The 20,510-nt window shown below is 45.4% G+C and overlaps 1 protein-coding gene across 2 annotated transcripts in view; it reads left to right on the forward strand.

The window, feature by feature from the left end:
• The first annotated feature begins 7,684 nt into the window (after window positions 1-7,684).
• The window catches only part of PSD3 (pleckstrin and Sec7 domain containing 3), a 160,088-nt gene continuing 147,262 nt past the window's right edge, over window positions 7,685-20,510 (forward strand). Inside the window, exons 1-2 of one of the 2 annotated variants that reach the window (XM_083592970.1) lie at window positions 7,816-7,937; window positions 14,726-14,837. In XM_083592970.1, the coding sequence (XP_083449096.1) occupies window positions 7,917-7,937; window positions 14,726-14,837 (133 nt within the window). In that variant the 5' untranslated portion in view covers window positions 7,816-7,916. Of the gene's footprint in view, window positions 7,938-14,725; window positions 14,838-20,510 lie in introns of both variants that reach the window. The other variant, XM_083592969.1, reaches the window with a different exon arrangement.

Raw genomic sequence — 20,510 nt, forward strand, 5'->3', positions numbered from 1 at the left:
TCCTAAGGTAGTATTTAATATAGGACACTTCTGGACTGTGGCTATTTCAGAGGTGGGATTCAGTCACTTACTGGCACATTTAGCCTTTCTGAACCTGATGCCTTCCAGTTGTTCTGGGGCTACAACTTCCAGCACCACCAACTATTTGCCATGCTGGCTGAACTAATAGGAGTCATAGTACCAAACATTGGGAGAAGACCAGGCTGGGTAGGCTTTGGGGGTGAGGAAAGCCAGATATTTACTCGTCCTGAGATAAGAGTTGATTCCAGCATGCCCCCATTCAGCAAACCCTATGTTTCAGTAGAGTGCATTGTGCCTGGGGTTGCCTCCTGTCCCTAGAAAAACGTGAGGGGTGGGAAGAGGTGGGGGGGAAATCAAAGAGAGTGTTATGTACTGAGTTGAATAGGATCCAAAATGCAGAAGTCTGATTGGTCCTAGAACTATAGGATTCAGAATGCAGCAGTCTGATTGGTCCTAGGACAATAGGATCCAGAATGCAGCAGTCTGATTGGTCCACAGGAGCCACCCAATCCAGCTCCAGGTGGAAGTGACTCCGCATCCTGACTGGCCTACAGGTGAATCCGGGAATTAGCCAATCACGTAAGGCCCATTGTGTAAATAAAGCAGACATTCTGGGGGAACTTCCATTCCTCCTCACCACTATGAGCTGAATAAAGAGCATGAAATCCACTCTCGACTCTGAGTATATTTCAGAGAGAGAAAGAAGGTCTTTGCACTTTGTACAGGCCTGACCCATTCAGTCTGGTGGAGAGTTTGCATAGGCAACGAGGAGGAAGGGCAGCTGGCTGAAGAGAAAGAATGGAAGAAAAATAAATCACTGACCGCAGCGTAGCAGCTAAAATGTGAGGGCACTTGCCCCCAAACTCCTTTGTTGCAAAGGTGGTGGTGTGTTGGCTCATTGGTGGCGAGTGGGCTTTGAAGCTGTTTCTGCACCAGGTAAAGTCATTTTTAGCTCCCTAGTTCCCCGCACAACCTGTCTTGTATTTTGCCCGGCCAAAAGTGGCAACCCTAATTGTGCCTTAGCTCCTGTGTAATGAAACTCTGACCTTTGCACAGAATGCTGGCTCCCTAATGCTGCCAGAACCGTGTATCATGGGATTTGTAATAAAACCCTGAGCTAGCAGTCAAATTCCAGAAGAATGTGCTAACAGCGTTACCTTCTGGAATTCATAAAGCTTCACTAAAACGTGATGGGGTAGAAAGTTCTACAGACCTGCGGTGGGGATTACTTCTTTCCTTGCTGAAACAAAGTTGTTTGAGACTGCTTTATCGCCCAACACGACACACACAGAAAGTTAGCAAGGGTATGCTGTTGTTGCTTATTGATAATTTTCTGTTGGGCAAGCTTTCTATTCAAAGAGAATTTTGCACACGAGGAAGATTCGAAATATTGTACTTTCCCTATCTGCAGTTTGAAGTGGTACAGTCCATTCTGCCTTGCCAGTACTCCACCACAGAGGTTTGGAGTAGAGACAGGATGATGGGAACAATCTGACAGCTTGACATGTTATAAGCAGTCAGAAAAAGGACGGCAGCCAACAAACCTTGTAGGTTGTGCTTATATCCCTCCCCACTCCTCATGCTGTTTCGGAACAGAATGCAAAATATTGTTGTGCACCACCCCAGTCTCTGAATGGTGCGAGATTCTGGGAGTATACAACCTGAGACTACAATGGAGGGCTTCATAGTGTTAAGACCCCAAGAGGGCCTTGCTTCTGCCCTAGCCACAACCTTGGGTTCCTGCAGAAATCAGGCATATCTCTGACTCTCTGCCTTCCCAGCCTGCTGTCTTGCTTCTAGCTTTGACTTCACATACATCTAAACTCTCAACTTTGTCTTTCTAATTGCCAGCTAGCTGTGCCATCTGGCACAGAGCCAGTTGCTTTGTTACCTTAACAACCCATGCTTAAGGGGTGATCACCAAGAAACTTGTCTGGCTATTCCAGTAACTGGGTCCTTGTTAGATCCAGGAATTGTAAGGAACTCGGGCATCCAGCCTACCCCCGCCCATGACAACTCAGATATATGCACCAGGTTTTCCTTGGTGATTTACTGGACTAGACTAGGAACCTGGAGGTTTCTAGTTCATCTCTTACCTTGCTTTCAGTGAGAGTCAGTGTGGTGTAGTGGTTAAGAGTGGTAGACTCGTAATCTGGTGAACCGGGTTCTCTTCCCCGCTCCTCCACATGCAGCTGCTGGGTGACCTTGGGCTAGTCATGCTTCTCTGAAGTCACTCAGCCCCACTCACCTCACAGAGTGTTTGTTGTGGGGGAGGAAGGGAAAGGAGAATGTTAGCCACTTTGAGACTCCTTAGGGTAGTGATAAAGGGGGATATCAAATCCAAAATACTCCTCCTCCCCCCCTCCTCCTCCTCTTCTTCTTCTTCTATGAACTTACCATGAGTGCAGCTCTCCCAGTCTCAGCCCTGCCTCCAATCTGCGGCATCCTGCCTTTGTGCCTTCTAGTAGCAAACTCAGCAGGTGAGTGCTGCTGGCAGGATTGTAATATAGATGGGTCCACTGGGAAATGAGAGGGAGGCATCAACATGCTCATAAAATCATAAAATTGTAGAGCTGGAAGGGACCTAAGGGGTTATCTAGTCCAAGCCCCTGCAATGCTCGATAGCCCCTGGTCTCTCAGGTGCAACACTCTAAGCACTACTACTCCATTGCCTTTAGATGTTTAAATTTTGCTTTTAGTTTATTTTAATGGTATGGTTTTAACTTTTGGGTGTTGGCTACCCTGGGCTCCTTTGAGAGCTGGGCAGGATGTAAATTTAATAAATAACATACAGTGGTACCTCGGTTTTCGAACAGCTTAGTTCACGAACAACATGGAACCCGAACGCTGCAAAACCGGAAGGTGTTCTGGTTTTTGAACTTTTTTTTTTAGAAGCTGAACATGCTCCATTTTGAGTCCCCCTGTGTTTCCTGTTCCACTGCTAATTTGCGTCCTTCCAATACTTTGGCCACCTCTTGAGAAGAGAAGACTCCCTGGAGAAGACCCTGATGTTGGGAAAGATGGAGGGCACAAGGAGAAGGGGACGACAGAGGACGAGATGGTTGGACAGTGTTCTCGAAGCTACCAGCATGAGTTTGACCAAACTGCGGGAGGCAGTGGAAGACAGGAGTGCCTGGCATGCTCTGGTCCATGGGGTCACGAAGAGTCGGACACGACTAAACGACTAAACAACAACAACAACACAATTGTAATTCAAGCCTTCTGTTTCCAATTGCAGTGTTCTGAGGTGGTGATATTTGGAGCTTATTTGGTGCTTTTGTTTTTGCTATTTATTTTGCGTTTTTTTGTTTTGAGGCTTTTCCAGTTAATTTGTTTTTGTGACTGTGTGGAACCCAGTTCAGCTACTGATTAATTGATTGTGTGACTATGGAAATGGATAAAAGCCCCCCATCCAAACAATGACTATCATCAGTGCAGGTAAGATTTTTTTTTTAATTTTAATTTTTATCATCTACAATACTGTTTTATTTATTTTATAGTACAGTACATTGCTTATTAGGGACGTGGGTGGCGCTGTGGGTTAAACCACAGAGCCTAGGGCTTTCCTATCAGAAGGTCGGCGGTTCGATTCTCCGCGACAGGGTGAGCTCCCGTTGCTCGGTCCCTGCTCCTGCCAACCTATCAGTTCAAAAGCACGTCAAAGTGCAAGTAGATAAATAGGTACCACTCCGGCGGGAAGGTAAACAGCGTTTCTGTGCGCTGCTCTGGTTCACCAGAAGCGGCTTAGTCATGCTGGCCACATGACCCGGAAGCGGTACACCGGCTCCCTCGGCCAATAAAGCAAGATGAGCGCTGCTGCCCCAGAGTCGTCCGCAACTGGACCTAATGGTCAGAGGTCCCTTTACCTTTCTAAATTGCTCATTGCTTTCATTTTATGGATCAATGGTCTCGTAAAATAGTAAAATTCATGTTAAATTGCTGCTTGAGGGGTTGTTTTTAAAAGTCTGGATTAATCCGTTTTACATTACGTTCTATGGGAAAGCATGCCTTGGTTTTGGAACTCTTTGGTTTTGGAACAGACTTGCGAAACGGATTAAGTTTGAGAACCAAGGTACCACTGTAATGTTGAAGTTGATGATTATCTAGCTTCTGTGATATATGGCAAGCCAGATATTCTGCTCCCCTCTGCCTGCCCCCTGCCCTGTACTGCAGCCCAATACTTTTCTTTCCAGCACTGTTCATTCATCTGCAAAACTCGCTGATCAGGCCATCACGTGCTGTGATACTCTGCAACATGCCGTCTCCAGCCAAATTCAAACCATATGTCTTTCCGTACAGTAAGATTTCCAGATCAGCTCGTCACACCACTCTCTGTGTGCAGCTGGCTAACTTGCGGCTGGAGGCTAGCAGCAAGACATGTAAACGGAGGAGCAGGCCGGCCCCACCCTGTGCTTCAAAACTTTGCCCTGGAGGCACAATGCTCTCACCTGGCTTCTCTGAACTGGTGTATCTCTTTGGGCTCCACCTAGAGAGATCTGAAACTGGAATACTTCCTGACTTTTGCAGAAGAAACAAGGCCCTAAAAATCAAACCAACCAACTGGCTACTTCAGTAAATTGGGAATGGAAAGGTTTTTCCAGGTCCACTGGTAGATCATGTGACATGTTTGTATAGGGCTGAGTCCTGACTGTCAGCACTTTGCAGCAGATTCAAGGGCACACTTGAAATTTGGGACTGTGCAACTGAAGTATGTGAAGATGCTCTATTGCCCTGGTGTAACAGACCTGCTTTTTAAATAAAAAAAAAAAAAAACAGATATTCTGCAGTTTGAAAAGTTATGGGGAAATGCACTGAAAAGTGTGGTATGGATGAGTGATTGAGAAATTGCACAAGAAATTCAGCCAGAATTCAGGTTGCATGCTCACTGTCGTCCAACTTCCCTGCAATCAGAACAAAAGCTTGGTAAAGATTGGACACGGTCTAACCTCCATGTTGACTCTGTGAATGCAAAGCAGGATTAATGTTCACCATACAAGACTGCAGATAGCTTACTGTCTGCCCGCGGGTGAGTTGGTCTCTCTGGTCATAAAGCAGCACTCTAACCATTACACCACACTGTCTTTCTTTCCCTTCTATGTTTTTATAGACTGACTAAGCCTGAAAAAGATATACACTTTCCTTTTTCTGAATATTTTAAACTACAGATGTATTGATAATGAGAACACAGATAAATTGTCTGAAGCAACGTTGACAGCATTTTTAATGACATCATCGAGATGTAATTGTTATTTAGTGGCATTTATTTATTTACACTATTGATAACGACTTTCCCCAGGCTCAGTGTTTATGTAATGTTTACATAAATATTAATAAATAAACCCATTCATTTTTATTCCTCTTAATACCTCGCATTGCAGTTAGATGTTGATCTTGTCATAGCTTGGTTGGCACTAAAGTGACGTAACAGATTGTGCGCTTTGTGATGTATAGCAACAAAACAATAGCATTGTTTATATCCTATTATTCTTCCAAGGACCTCAAGTTTCTCCCCTCCACAACAACGCTATGAGGTAGGTTAGGTTGGAGATAGGTTAAGTTGTGAGGCAATGACTAGCTCAAGGTCACCCAGTGATCTTCTTGGCTGAGTGGGGATTTGAACCCAAGTCTCTTAAGTCCATCACACTGACCTCTTCCCCATGCTGGCTCTTGGTCAGTATTCTGTTAATATCATTACCACCCATAGCCTGAAATAATGTGCTTGATAAATGGATAAAGTCCCTCGTGTTCTTTGAAGAATTGTTCTGCCCTCTGTGGAAAGAGTGTTGTTTGAAATGCTAGAATCCAGAAAGGGAAGGAAAAGAAACCAATATGTGTTTAAAACCACATGACTTTCAGTTTTTAATGGACTGGTTTTGCTCACGACACTGGTTATAGGCAACTTGCAACTACCATGGCTTTTGTTGGTGAGGGCAGGGAATAAACTGAATATAGGACCAACAACAAAACAACAATTTATGATGTGCACTTTCATGTTATTAATTTTATTTGAAAGTGTGAGTGCAGAAAGCAAAAATGAAATTACAAGGTGGCCTTCCCTGGGAAATGAAATGATCCCTCCTGTGGCTCAGTGGGTCAGTATGGCTGGCTGTATAGACACGTAAGCACAGATATACATAAATACAGTACACACACAGAGAAGAGAAGGTAAGTGAGAGAGCATGTAGAATATAGCTGTGCACAAATGTGACATAGATTAATTTTTGTCTTTCTTATACGTAGAGCCTGTAAGAGTGAGTCACACTTGTGTCAACAAGCTGATGACTCTCCTTCCCTGTGGTGTACGACTGCACTGCTGCTGCCTTCGTTGGCTCATCGGTGGCAAATCTGTTGTGTTTATTTCTTTTTTGATACAGAAGGCACTAAATGTCACAGAGGGAGGGGAAAGCTTAGATCTTTGCAAACAGAGACAGGCCAAGGCAGGAAGTCCAAACGGCAGGAAAAATATAATAAACTAACTGCACAATCCTATTATACACGTCTGCTCAAAAGTCCCATTGTTCACTGGGGATTACTCCCAGGTATAGGAGTACAGTATAGGATGGCAGCCTAAATCATTTGCTGTTTCTTTAACAATCTTCCGTAATCTCTGCTTGTAGCGCCACATCTCACTTTGCCCAACAGTAGGGCTGGCTCTGCTTATTCAGGGCATCGGTTGGAATCACATTCCAGTGGATACCAATGGGATATAAAAGATTCCTGGTTATTCTCCTTTGTTGCAGACTGCCTACCCTTCAACACTTCTCTGATGAAAATAGGGACACCCTATGTATTATTAATAATAATAATAATAATATATTTTACTATTCACACCCCACCCATCTGACTGGGTTGCCCCCAGCCACTTTGTACGGCCTCCAACATATATAAAAACATAATTAAACATTAAACAAACTTCCCTTATACAGGGCTGTCTTGGGGGTCGAATAATTATGATCCTGGACACACAAAATCAAAACATTAAATATCAACGCCTTCCCTTCTTTTCATGGTTCATTTTACATATCATAAATCCCTGCACATTTTGCAGAAACGAAACAATCCAGTATAGCCATTGATATTTTAAGGATGTAAAAATGAGTGTACTTTAAATTGTAAAACTGACAATTTAATAAAAAATATATTAAAAAACAAATCAAAATCAAAACATTAAATAAATTCCTGGCTGCACGTTCTCCTGCCGCCTTGGAGATATTAGGATAAAACTTGTCTGTCTGTGTGTGGTTTTTTTATTTTAATGCAGCCTTAACCGTTCATCAACCCGAACCGCCCGAACCAACCTCGACCTCGCTTCGCCTCTCAGCGAAGCCAGACCCAGCGGCAGCCAGAACAGCTGCGCTTTCTCAGCAGGCGGCCAAAGTGCGGGCAAAGGAACCTCCCCCGGCGGCTTCACTGCCCCGCACTGCACATGTGCAGCCGCTTGGAGGCACCACCGGAGCGAGGCGGAGGGCTTTGCACATGCCCAGAAGAACCGCCTCACCTTCCCTCCCTGTGCAGGAGCTTCTGCCGCTTGCCCAGCGTGAAGTTCTTGCGGGCGGCCGCGCCCCCCCCCCGCCTCGTTGTCATGCCGACTCCTCGCCGCCGCCGCCCCCTCGCCGCGTGAGAGGAGCGCGCGCGCGCGCGGGTCCCCGTCTCTCTCTCCCCCCCCCCCCCCCGGCACATGCCCGCCTCCCGGCCGCCGGCAGGAGCAGCAGTTGCAATCCCCGCGCATCACCCTCGGCTGCCGGGCGCTCCTGCCTCGGCGTGCTTCCCTCTTTCTCCGCCTCTAACAAAGGGATCGTCGGCGAGGGAGGCGAGGCAGCCCCCTCCCCACGCGACCACCCACCCACCCCGGGCTATTGTTGCAGCTTCATCGGACGAGGGCCGGGAGATGGAAGATGGAAGGAGGCGACGGTGGGGTAAGGGAGTCCCGCCACCCGCCCTGCTCCGCGCCTTATTCCTTCGCCTTTCTTCGTGCGCCCTGGTAACGCCAGGCGCCCGTGGCTGAGTTTTGCTTTCTTACATAAATGCTGCCTGGGAACAGTTTCCTCTTTATGCGCTGCTTGGAGCCGCCGAGGCAAAGCCGCCCCCCCCCTGCCAACCCCTCTCCCGTTCCCGCTGCTTCTGATGTGTGTGTAAGAGAGCGAATGAATGAGAGAGAAAAGGAAATATATAGGGCGATGCGCCTTGCGCTTTTACGCATTTCTGGGGTGCTTTGGAAGCTGTCGGGGGTTCTGTTGGCAACCGCGCCGGCGTCTTCAGGCGAGTTCCATTCCCAGGGGGCGCGGGTGGGGAGCGCGGTTTACTTAGGCTGGGGGGAAAGGCATAGCTCAAATCCCTGCTCCTCTAAGACATCTGGATATAGTGGAGAAGGCGGTCGTGTTTAGACTGGCTTTCCTTCCAGGGTTGTTGTGAGGAAAAAGAGGGGCGCAGGGGGGTGGGGCTTGGAACCATGAGCACCACCACCTGAGCTCACCTGAGGACGAGCGACCTGTTTTGAAATAGTACAGAGGTCCCCGGCTTTGAAGTTTCCTGCTAAAATCTAAGCTTTGATCTGCAAGCTGTTCTGTGTTTGACCATCCCTACCCCCGAAGCATGAGTTTAGAACTGCCCTACCTCGCAGGCTTGTTGTAAAGATTACTGGGAATGTAAATGACGATGATGTTAATGTGAAGTGTATTTAACAAAGATTGGGTTTTGTTTTGTTTTTTGCTATGTTTATGCTCCAGAGGCCAGAGCTTCGTTGTGTTTCAGCAGAGCAGCGAAAGTAGAACGATGTGGCTGTGATTTCTCCCCCGCCTCTTTTGATATTTAGCACCTGTGGATAAAAACTGCACAGGCCACTAAAATTATAATGGAAATGCTTCGACAGCCAAAACAAAGTTGCAAGTTGGCATGTTTTTGCATCTAATTTGCTTTGGTCGTCGCTTTGACTTTCTCTTCCTCCAGTTTTGTAACTTTGTTCTCTAGGGCTGCAATCCTTTTCCTGCTTAACCAGGAATAAATCCCACTGAACTCAATGGGACTTATTTTTCAGTGCGCATGTATTGGGACGGGGCCTGTCCCTTTGTATTTTGCATAGCATCTAGGTCTTTAGGCACATATCTACAACACTGGTAATTGTTAGGTTAACTGGGCTGTAGCCAACTTAAGTTCCACTCAGAGTTAACCCGTTGAAATTAATAGACCTAAGTTATTAGCAGTGCCCATTCAATCTCAGCGGGTCTGTTCTGAGTATGACTAACATTTGGATACAGCTCAGTGTATTTAGCTAATTTAAAGGATGCATTTCTGTGTTTTGACATCTGGGCACACTTGGGCCATACATCTTATAATTGCCGCAGGTCTTTGTCCCATATGGTCTTTACTCCCCCATTCTTAGTTGGTTGACAGCCTGCATCTGTCCCAGTTCATTCTAATTATATGCAAAAGAGTGCTCTGTGTGTGTGTGAGAGAGCGAGAGCGAGAGAGTGCACTCTTTTCTGTTTCATCTGATTGCTTGAAACCTATTTTTAGTTCCAGAGATCAGGCTCAGTTTAACACATTGCAATGATGAACCTGGGGAATTTCCTGCAATAGCTCCCCAAAAGTCTGGACTACATTAAAGGCACTACTGTGAAAGAGAGAACTTTTGTTGAGGGTGGCCGTTGATAAAAACAACGTGTAACTCCTTACTGACAGCTTTTCAATGACTGGAAGAAGTATCAAGCGCTGCAGCCACACAGCTGACTTAGACATGACTTTGGGTCATGCGTTCTTGATTTAAGGGAGACATCTTTCCCCATGAGCAATGTGAGGCTGTTCTCAGAAGAACTGTCCTGTGAAGGGTCTGGCTCACCCTAGGGGGATTTCGGACCTTCCTCAGGTTTTTAATAAATGATTCTCCAGTTTTTTTCTTTTGTAGAAACAAGGGAAAAAATCCACTGGCTGCATTCTGTCCACTGGCTGAGCAAGACTCCTGTACCCATTTATCAAATGGAACACAGCCATTGCCGCCTGCTAGCATTTGGTGGGATTCTTAAATATCCAGTGGATGGGGATTTGTGGCTCCCTATTGCATGTCCCTGAGGATGTATTTAGCAATGTGTGTCTGCCTTTTTGTAGTGGAACCCCAGTGCAAGACATGGAGAGCTCCGGCCAACACGCTGGCTGTGTCAAATGTGCAGTGATTCAGTTTGTGCCCACCTTGGCTACCATGATCTGGATTTGCCTTTCCTCTCTTCCAGTCTTGTGTACATGTTTGGTCCCACTGAGGTCAGCAGTGCACTTGGTGTACTTGATTCAGAAGAAACCCTTAAATAATACTTGGAATATATACAGCACCACAATGTGTGTCACGTATGTTCTTTAGGTAGCCCTTGCAAAAGTAATACAACAAAAGAACAACACCACAAACTGGCTTATAAGTATAAAACCAAATTTACTAGAATAGAGATAGACTTGTAACCATTCAAACAACAAACATACTAAGGTGCCATGTGCAAGACAAAGCCTGGAGATGCTGTAAACATGGAGTGAATAAATGTACAACTGTATCTTAAGAAGTTACATGTGCAGTAAACGTTATACAGACTGGATAAATGAACATGATTACATGGTTAAAGGTGCAGCATCACTTTTTGGACTGATGAAGCGTTATTCTCACCAAGGTGGTGGCTTTGATTTGCCTTCCCGTGATTGCCTTCCCGTGGTTCAATCTTTGAAAAACAGCTTTGAAAAACTTTTTCATATTCTCCAGGGTGCTACCCTTGCCGTTATGGTGGCATGGGGTTCCCGTTCTGTGATTGGACTTACGCTACTTGTTGAACGGTTCATTTAACCAGTCTGTATAACGTTTACTGCACATGTAACTTGTTAAGATACAGTTGTACATTTATCCACATGTTTACAGTATCTCCAGGCTTTGTTTTGCACATGGCACTTTAGTATGTTTGTTGTTGAATAGTTACAAGTCTATCTCTATTCTAGCTATTCTAGTAAATTTGGTTTTATACTTATAAGCCAGTTTGTGGTGTTGTTGTTTTGTTGTATTATTATTACTGTCACCACATTTGATACTTTGTGTACATACATTGCAGCCCTTGCAAAAGGCCCGCTGCAAAATATTTCAGTGTATTTTCACCTGTTTCTAGGTTCCAGATGCACTTTCCTTCAGGATATTTACTTCATTCTTTTCTCCACCTCCTTTCTCATTTTTCTTTTCCAACTGACACCAACATTCTGTGGCCAACTGAGCTGTCCTTCCTTCCTTCCTTCCTTTCCTGTATCTTGTTTATGCTAATACCACCTCTTTGTTTTTTGACTTACCATGTTTTGGCTGTACAGTGGTACCTCTGGTTGTGGACGGGATCCGTTCTGGAGCTCCGGTCGGATTCCGAGGTTTTTGCAACCGGAGGCATCTGTTCTGCGCATGCGCGTGGTAGAGCGCTTCTGCACATGTGCACGCGGTGAAACCCGGAAAAATACTTCTGGGTTTGCTGCGTGCGTATCCTGAAGGATATTTAACCAGAGGTGCTTGTAAGTAGAGGTACCACTGTAATTCTGTTTGCACTCAGTATCTGAATTAGAAGTGGTGGTATTGGAGCCAGAAGATGAGACCAAGATAGAAAGCCAAGGAGTTAACCAGGAAGTCCAGGGGTCTACATTATAGACTCATAATGATGCAGAGCAATCCATGCATGTTTGCTCAGAAGTAAGTTCTGGGGCTGGGCGACATCTTGTTTTCGACATCACGATATATCACCAGCTAAATATCGCAATATACGGATATAACGCGATGTCTGAAATAAGGATGGAACTATGTACAGGCAGACAGTAGGGTTGGGCAAATATATGATTCTCAACTTTGTGATATAACACCAGCTAAACGGCGTGATAGACTGTTGTATCTCAAGTCTGAAATAAGGATAAAATTGTGCAGAAGCACTGGCTGGCTTCACAGTTTCCCCTACATTGTGATTTTTGTATAGCACACACGCACATCTTGAGTTGCAATATATTGCCAGGTCGAAAACTATGAAACCGATATGACAATATGGACTTTGAACAGGTTTTGAATAATATATTAATCTATCACCCAGTCCTTGTAAGTTCCACTTGTACTTAAAGGTAAAGGTAAAGGGATCCCTGACCATTAGGTCCAGTCGTGACCGACTCTGGGGTTGCGGTGCTCATCTCGCTTTATTGGCCGAGGGAGCCAGCGTACAGCTTCTGGGTCATGTGGCCAGCATGACTAAGCCGCTTCTGGCGAGCCAGAGCAGCACACAGAAATGCCGTTTACCTTCCCGCCAGAGCGGTACCTATTTATCTACTTGCACTTTGACGTGCTTTAGAACTGCTAGGTTGGCAGGAGCAGGGACCGAGCAACAGGAGCTCACCCTGTTGCGGGGATTCGAACCGCCGACCTTCTGATCGGCAAGTCCTAGGTTCTGTGGTTTAACCCACAGCGCCACCTGCGTCCCTTTCCCTCTTGTACTTACTTTCAGATTAATTCTGCCTGTGTTTGCTGCTTTAGTGACACTACCTCAGTGTCTTCCTGACCATGCTTTTGAGCGGCATTTCATACATGACGGTGCACATGATCTCTGAGCAGGAAAAGCGTCAAGTAAAATGTGACTTAAGGGCATTTAACTGGTCAGAGGACTGTAGTCTTTATGTGCAGGCCTTGTGAGATAAATGGCATGCGAAGCTAAAGACCCACAGGCTGCAATCCGGCCCAATTTGTTTCGTGAAAGCCTGCATACCCTCAAGATCCAAATTATAAGACGAGGAGCAGTAGTTTGTTCTGAGGTTTGCACCAGATCAGCAGCGGAGGCAAAAAAATAGCAGCTGGACTCCCTGACAATCTTTTCTGTGCTTCCTAGCCGAGACCACACTGCCTTCCATATTATCGCTCCCTACGTCTGACCAGAAGATCCTCATAAAATTGCTTGACAGCACAGGAAGTCGCAAAGCAGGGTTGCCAGAACAGATCTTATTTAGGCTCTGAATGACTTCAGAGTTCCATTAACTTTTTAAAGGGAGAAGCCATATTCTGAGAATATCCGGCTCATTGCTGGAACTGATGAGATGCAACCGCTAATGCGCTGGTGGAAGGAAAAGAAGGGCAGCCAGCACCGAAAGCTCTGGGAGATACACCTAAAAGCTTAAAGTAACAAGACAGTGGAATAAGTTTTGCAGAAGACTGCCTGCTTCAGAGGCAGCAGCAAATCAGCTGAAAAACACACTGGGCATCTTCAGCGCCACCACAAACTTCTGCTTGTTCAGAATCAAGTTTGTGGCCTTGCCTCTCGCTTATTTATTTCCCCCTCCCTATTGTAAATTCACTGAGCTATCCCGCTTTTACGGTTTCATGCTGTCAAAACAGGCATCTTTAAGAGTTGAGGCATGGCTGCTGTATATGCACCCAGACTTGGTACCTGATGGGATTAAGAGATGCTGCAGAACAGCATTTCAGATGCTGTTGGGTTGATGGGGGACAAGGAGGTTCCCCTGTGGCCCAGTGTTGGCCCTCCAGAAATTGGGCAATGGTTGTATGGGAAGGAGCTATAGCATGGTCCTGGGGCATTTCATAAGAACAGAGGAAGCTGCCTTGAATCAGATCATTGGTCCATCTATCTGGTAGAGCTTTGTCTGCAGAAGGTCCCAGGTTCCATTCCTGACATCTTCCGGTGAGGTTGGAAGAGACCCTGGTCTGCAATCCCAGAGAGTCATTGCCGTCAGGGTGGATAAAAATCAATAATCTTTCTAAAGGAAAAATCTTTCTAAAGATAGTATTCTATTCAAGTTACATTATAGTCCAAAGGCTATTAATCAGGAAATGAGATTTTTTCATGTGCGCTAAAACTCAGTCTTAAATTGTTGTTTTTTACATTGTTTAACCACATCAGTTAACAAACATGCATATGCTATAATGTTATTGTTTTAGTTAAATAAATTGTTTAAATTGTTATTAAGGAAATGATTATTTTTCTCCTTCCAATAAAGTACAGCAGAAAAGTTGTCCAAATATAAACAGTGAGCTTATTAAACCTCACAATAAAATTTGTAATTATCTGTCTATGTATTTCTTAGTATAACCAAATCAGTAATTTTTTATATAACTGTGAAAACTGCTCTGAAAATTTATTCCGGTACTTTCGGGTTCGGCATGGTGCGCAACCCGAAATCGCACAACCTGAAGCATCTGTAACCCGAGGTATGGCTGTATACCGTCTTTTTAACATGTGCCAGATTGTGATGTGTCCAGATGTGTGTTGGGTGGAGAGAAATGGTGCCTATCTCCCAGACAATCTGGTATGCTTTGACAATGTATACATAAGAATAGAAAAATGTGATTTAAGAGATTTCTAGGTCAAGCTTATGCATGTTTACTGAAAAGTAAGCCTTGGTGAGTTCAGCCCTAGAAAGTGCGCATAGGATTGCTGTATAAGTTGTGTAACTAATAATTGGAAAGCGTTTTGCCGAAGAGCAAGGAAATGAGAGGGGTGTGTATGTTTGCCATTGCAAAAATAGTTCCCACCCAACCCCCTCTGTGTGTTTAAGAGAGAAAGAGGGAGATAAGCAAGGATCTTGCTTTGCAGGGTGTTCAAGGTCAGTCTGCTGTTTTTAAAAAATAAATAAATCCCACTCCCGCTTTGAGATGAGGATTGCCAGTGGAATGTGTCACAGTGAACTGAACATGTTTTTCTTCTATTTTTGTTTGCAGGGAGAAGCATTTGTTTGGGTTAACGGTGCATCGGCTCATTCTCAGAGTGTTGCCAAGGCCAAATATGAGTTTTTATTTGGTGGATCAGAAAATGAAAATATTTCAGAATCTGGTAAGCGTTGATCATTTCCCAAGTGCTGACTCTTGGGTGCAAGATTGTGCACTCCTTCAGTACTGGATATATATTTGTTTGTTTGTTTAAGTTGGACATATTGGTGTTGACACATCCTTGATCTGAAATTAAGGCAGGTATAGGAAAGGGAGCTCCTGGTCTCTCAACTGTGATTATGATTGCCTCCCTTCATTTCCTCTACATAAGCCAAGAATGGAGACATGTGGACCTCAAGATTGTGGTTTGACTCCATCTCCAGTGGTCAGGGAAGATGGGAATTGTAGTCTAATAACAACTGGAGGACCACCTGCCTTAAGAGTCTCCCTGGCAATTCACACCACCTTGGATGAGCAGTGAGTGGATCTACTGGAAGTCTGATTCTTCACACCCAGAAAAGTCCCCAAGGCAAATTGAGCAGATTAGTGAAACCCCAATCTGGATATATGATATGGCAGTAGGACAACCAGCCCCCACCCAATAGTTTGTATCCTGCCTTCCTACAAGGTTCATATGAATTTACCTGAATTTTTTGGAGGGCAGTGGGCATAGTCCACAGATGGGGCTGGAGATCAGGCTCTAGACTGGGCAGACAAGAATAAGAGGGCCAGAAGCAGGTGCAGATCTGAAGCCAAACAGAAGGTCTAGATTCAAGGCAACAATGGAGGACATGAGGGAGCCAGAAACAAACACAAGGTCAAAGGCAGGCATGGGTTCACTATTGACTTATTTATTTGTTTCACAGATTTATATACAGTGGTACCTTGGTTTACGAACTTAATCCATTCCGGAAGTCCATTCTTAAACCAAAACGTTCTTAAACCAAGGCGTGCTTTCCCTTTGCAGCGGGGGACTCAGTTTGCAAATAGAACACACTCAACAGGAAGCGAAACATGTTCTACTTCCAAGGCAAAGCTCACAAACCAAAACACCTACTTCTGGGTTTGCAGTGTTCTTAATCCAAGTTGTTCATAAACTAGGCTGTTTTTAAACCAAGGTACCACTGTACCACTTAACATAAAATGTCAAAGTGGTGTGCAAGAAAGGATAAGGACGAAATAAAATTCTGAATAAATTGCCTTAATCAATGATACGCCAACAGCTGGGGCCACACTTCAGGGGAATCCTGAAGTCTCTGAAGCATCTGAATGTGAGAGGAGACTCCTGGATCAACCTATCCAGTTCAACAGTGGCGTAGCTTGGGTTGTCAGCACCCGGGGCAAGGCAAGTAATTTGCGCCCCCTAACCCGTGGATTTGCGCCCCCTAACCCTAACCCCCAGATGTTGCGCCCGGTGCGGCCGGCCCCCCCTGCACCCCCCACGCTACGCCACTGCAGTTCAACATCCTGTTCTCAAAGTAGCCAATCAGATGCCTCTGTTAAAAATTGCAGGCAGGACCTGAGCTTAGCAGCACTCTCCCCTCCTGCGGCTTCCAGCAATTGGTATTCAGGACCATTCCTCCCTCTGATTGTGGAAGCTGAGAATTTGGAGAGTCAGCTGACCATATTCAAGCTGGGAGGTCAGCTGACTCTCAGTTCAGTTAGAAGCTGCAACCTATTTTGCCTGGCTTCTTGAGGACCCAAGATAGTGGTGTCTCACAGAAGGTAGGGTGCTGGAGACTAGCTGCCGGCCCCTTGCATTGCCGAATGCTCGGTTCCCATGACTCTCCTCTTCCCCTGCAGCACGTTGGTCCCCAGATGTTGTTGCACTACAACTCCCATCATCCCTGACCACTGGTCATGCTGGCTAGGAATGATGGGAGTTGTAGTCCAACAGCATCTGGGGACCCACAGGTTGAGAAACACTGGTTAGCTGAACACGGGAAATGCTGTGCTTTTCCTGTCCCCTGTCGGAAAACCATTGGCAGTCTGTGCTAGAGGCAGTGCACATCAACAGGTCCTTGCTTTGCAGATTGTGTTAAGCTAAGGATTGCAAGGGAAGTTGGGAAGGGTGGAACAGAAATGGAACAGCAGGAGCACCGAGTCTGTGCTACTACTGTCTGTTTAGACACTGAGGTGTGTGATGGATAGTTGGTTTTTAGGAGAAGGTGGTAGAACATCGGGTGTAGTATGCTTCTGTCTCTCGTTACACTCAATGGTTTCTGAAGTCCGCAAAGCTTGGAGGTAATACCAGGGTCCGCGTGGACATACTATAGCAAACGATCACTCCCATACTTCTCCAGAGAGCTGGACAGCTGTCACATGTGAACAGATAGCTGACTGATACACATCCACTTCTGCTGTAAGAAGCGCAGGGGGCTTGGATCTGGAAAACCAAAGATCTCAGGGCTGCTCCTGCAGGTACTTCAATGTGGAAGCGCCCTCGGACCACAGTCAGTTCTTCTGCACATTGGGCAGGGGTTTTAAATACCGTATTGGCCCGAATATAAGCCGCACCCGAATATAAGCCGCACCTTTAAAATTGGAGGGGGGGAAATACCTGAATATAAGCTGCTCCATTCCTCGCTGCTCCTGGCTGCATACTGGGGGGGAGCTACACTGCGTTGCCGGCGGAGGCCTTTCCCCTTCTTTGCTCTCTCCCTTCCCAGTCTTGGGGGAGAGGACAGGGGACTACGCACGGGGCGGGCACCGCTTTGCCGCGCTCCTGGCGCTCTTTGCCCCACGCTCCTGGTTGCATACTTTAAGGTTGCAAATATAAGCTGCAGTTTAACTTTTCACGGTCAGAATTTGGGGGGAAAGTGAGGCTTATATTCAGGCCAGTACTGTAATTCTAGGTGGTGGTTTGTGTCTGTGTTTGCACATTAGGCTAATTTTGGCAGACCTGGGGAAGAAGGTTCTCTCTCACGCAGTCCCATCCTCGCTCTTTTAGGAAACAGAAGAAAGAGGAAAACTAAAGGAGCTTTTATCTGGAGCGAGGGGAGAAGAAAGGGGCCATTGATTCATTAGTGAAAGTTCCCAAGCGTTGGCGTTTCAAGTGAGGAAAACTCTTGAAGTGCCTCATAAGAAACATTTACTGACTTGTAGAACTTGGCTCGTGTCAAGAAGGTTTTTTAAAAAAATTAAAAACCCATATTTGTTTATGGAACAGTCTTTATTCAAGAACCCCAGAGTATTGCTCACATTAGTAGTGCAGTCATCATAGCATTCAGTCCACCATAATCTCATGGTGGAGGTGAAAAGAGATACGATTAGATTACTTAATAGAAGGGATGCCAACTGACTAAAGAATTTTGTACTCAGTCACCTGCCTTTTAGCGGATTGACTGCTTTTTTTCCGTATGAGCCAAACAATATAGATGCCCTTGAAGAAAGTGCAATAAACTTACAACTGCAGAAAGGACTTTATGGTCTGAAAATAGAGATGATGTATGTACTTTTGTAACCCAAGATAATCTTTAATAAAAACAATTTAAAAAGAAAACTTAATAAACCAAAGCTCTCACTTTGCAAGAAAGGGGATCTAGAACATTTTTTTCATGCTCTGTTACAGTAAGACACTAGCACTAATGCAGACCAGAAAGAAAATAAAAGGTGTACCCTCAACTTTCACTTCCACCAATAAAGATTACCCCCCACTCACCAATTAATCAGATAAAATTTTGGTTGATTAATTTACTAGCTGTACTGATGAACTGCTTAAGGATCCCTGCTCCCCAATAGTATCTCATAGACTTACAGGTGTTGGAGGGAACTATATATCCATGGCTAGACTTAGACTGTTATTATGAATTCTAATATCTATACCGCTGAAATTCACTATTCACTTCAGGACTGATTCTAAACTCAAGCCAATGTGCTTGAAGTGTGGCTAGGTATGTGTAAAAGGGAAAGGGACTCCTGAGCGTTAAGTCCAGCTGCGGACGACTCTGGGGTTGTGGTGCTCATCTCGCTTTACTGGCCGAGGGAGCCAGCATTTGTCCGCAGGCAGCTTCCAGGTCATGTGGCTAGCATGACTAAGCCGCTTCTGGCGAACCTTCTGGCCGGAGCGGTACCTATTTATCTTCTTGCACTTTGACGTGCTTTCAAACTGCTAGGTTGGCAGGAGCAGGCACTGAGCAACAGGAGCTCACCCCGTAACCGGGATTTGAACCACTGACCTTCTGATCGGCAAGCCCTAGGCTCTGTGGTTTAACCTATAGTGCCATCCACGTCCCTTAGGTATGTGTACATATCTCTGTATCTTTCCTTCTCCATACTGAATGCCATAAAGTATGCCACCTTAATACACCTCCGCTGCTGCAGTTTGTTAAATGGTTATCTGTGCACTGCAGCCTGTGCCAACCTGTAGCCGATCCAGTTGGTTTGGATTGCAATTCCCAACTACCCTGTGCTGGCCGTGGCAGAGTTGGGGTCTCATATTTCAACTGGTGCTCTATGTGATGCCCAAACCTGCTGCCCTCACTTCTCTCTATCCATTCTAAATCATAGTTGCAGTGCCCCCCAAGGCTCTTTGCCCAGTGTGACTGGACTGGTTTTGCCCCCCTAAATCCGCTCTGGTCTTGGCTGCGGCTGATGGAAGTTTGGTCTAAGCAACAGCTGCAGGGGCCACATATTCCCCACCAAGAGACATCCATTCCCCCCTCAAATTTAGGCCCTGAAGAAGGAGATAAATCTCCAAATGGCAGCTCTACTAGCAACTCACTAGGAACAAAATGTTGTCAACACCCAAAGAGGAAACTGTGTCAGCCAGAGACTCTATTCTGTGAAAGCTAAACGCTACAATAAATCTTCTGATCCCTAAGATGCCATGGTTTTTTTAAACGTTTTTTTAAACAAGCCGTCCATCAAAGGCAAAAATGGGGATGAAATAGGGAATACCAGTTATTTGTGATAGATGCCTGCTGGGGAAATGAGCTGTATGCCTCCGATGTTCTACTGTGGTTGTCGTTAGCAGAAAAAAATTAGTAGTTTCACCCGGAACAACAAGCTATGTGACAGCTTTGCAAGGAGGAGAGCCAGCGTGGTGTAGTGGTTAAGAGCAGTGGACTCGTAATCTGGTGAACCGGGTTCGATTCCCTGCTCCTCCACATGCAGCTGCTGGGTAACCTTGGGCTAGTCACACTTCTCTGAAGTCTCTCAGCCCCACTGTTGTTGTTGTTGTTGTTCTTCTTCTTCTTCTTCTTCTTCTTCTGTTTTCAAGTTTCTTTTCATTGGATCTGAAACAGATGCATCTTCTCCTTCAATCTTGCATCATGAAGGTCCTGCAAGAATTCACAGACCTAGAGCTTTCATTTGTTATTGGCCCCCCGGCTTAATTTTGTGATCGGTTTTAATCTGCAATTAATTCTTTAAGGTGATTAGCCGCACTGATTATTTGATTAAAACATGGAGCTCTGCTTATTAAGGTTTAGCCATGAAAATATTTGCTCAGATATTGCCAAAGAGTTTAAAGGGGCATGTGATTAAGAAGGGCATGTTGTTCTCTAAATATGTGAACCCACCTCCCCAATTTGACCCCCCCCCATTAAAAAATGAGGAGTATGCCACCTGCAGACATTTGAGTTGTCAGAAACGTCCCTTATGAATTAGCACAAAGTATCCTATGCTCCTCTGGCTTTGCAAAAACGACAAGTTAATTAGCACGCAGAAGCAAAGTTTGTGCACGTGCTTTAAATTTGTTTTTGGTTGTCGTTTTGTTCAGGGCCCACTTGCTTCCACACAGGCCTCAAGTTTAGAGCTGCAAGCATTCCTCAGTAGCTCTATCAAAGCTTTACGT

Source organism: Podarcis filfolensis (assembly GCF_964270895.1).
Source record: "Podarcis filfolensis genome assembly, chromosome: 17".
Classification (NCBI taxonomy): Eukaryota; Metazoa; Chordata; class Lepidosauria; order Squamata; family Lacertidae; genus Podarcis; species Podarcis filfolensis.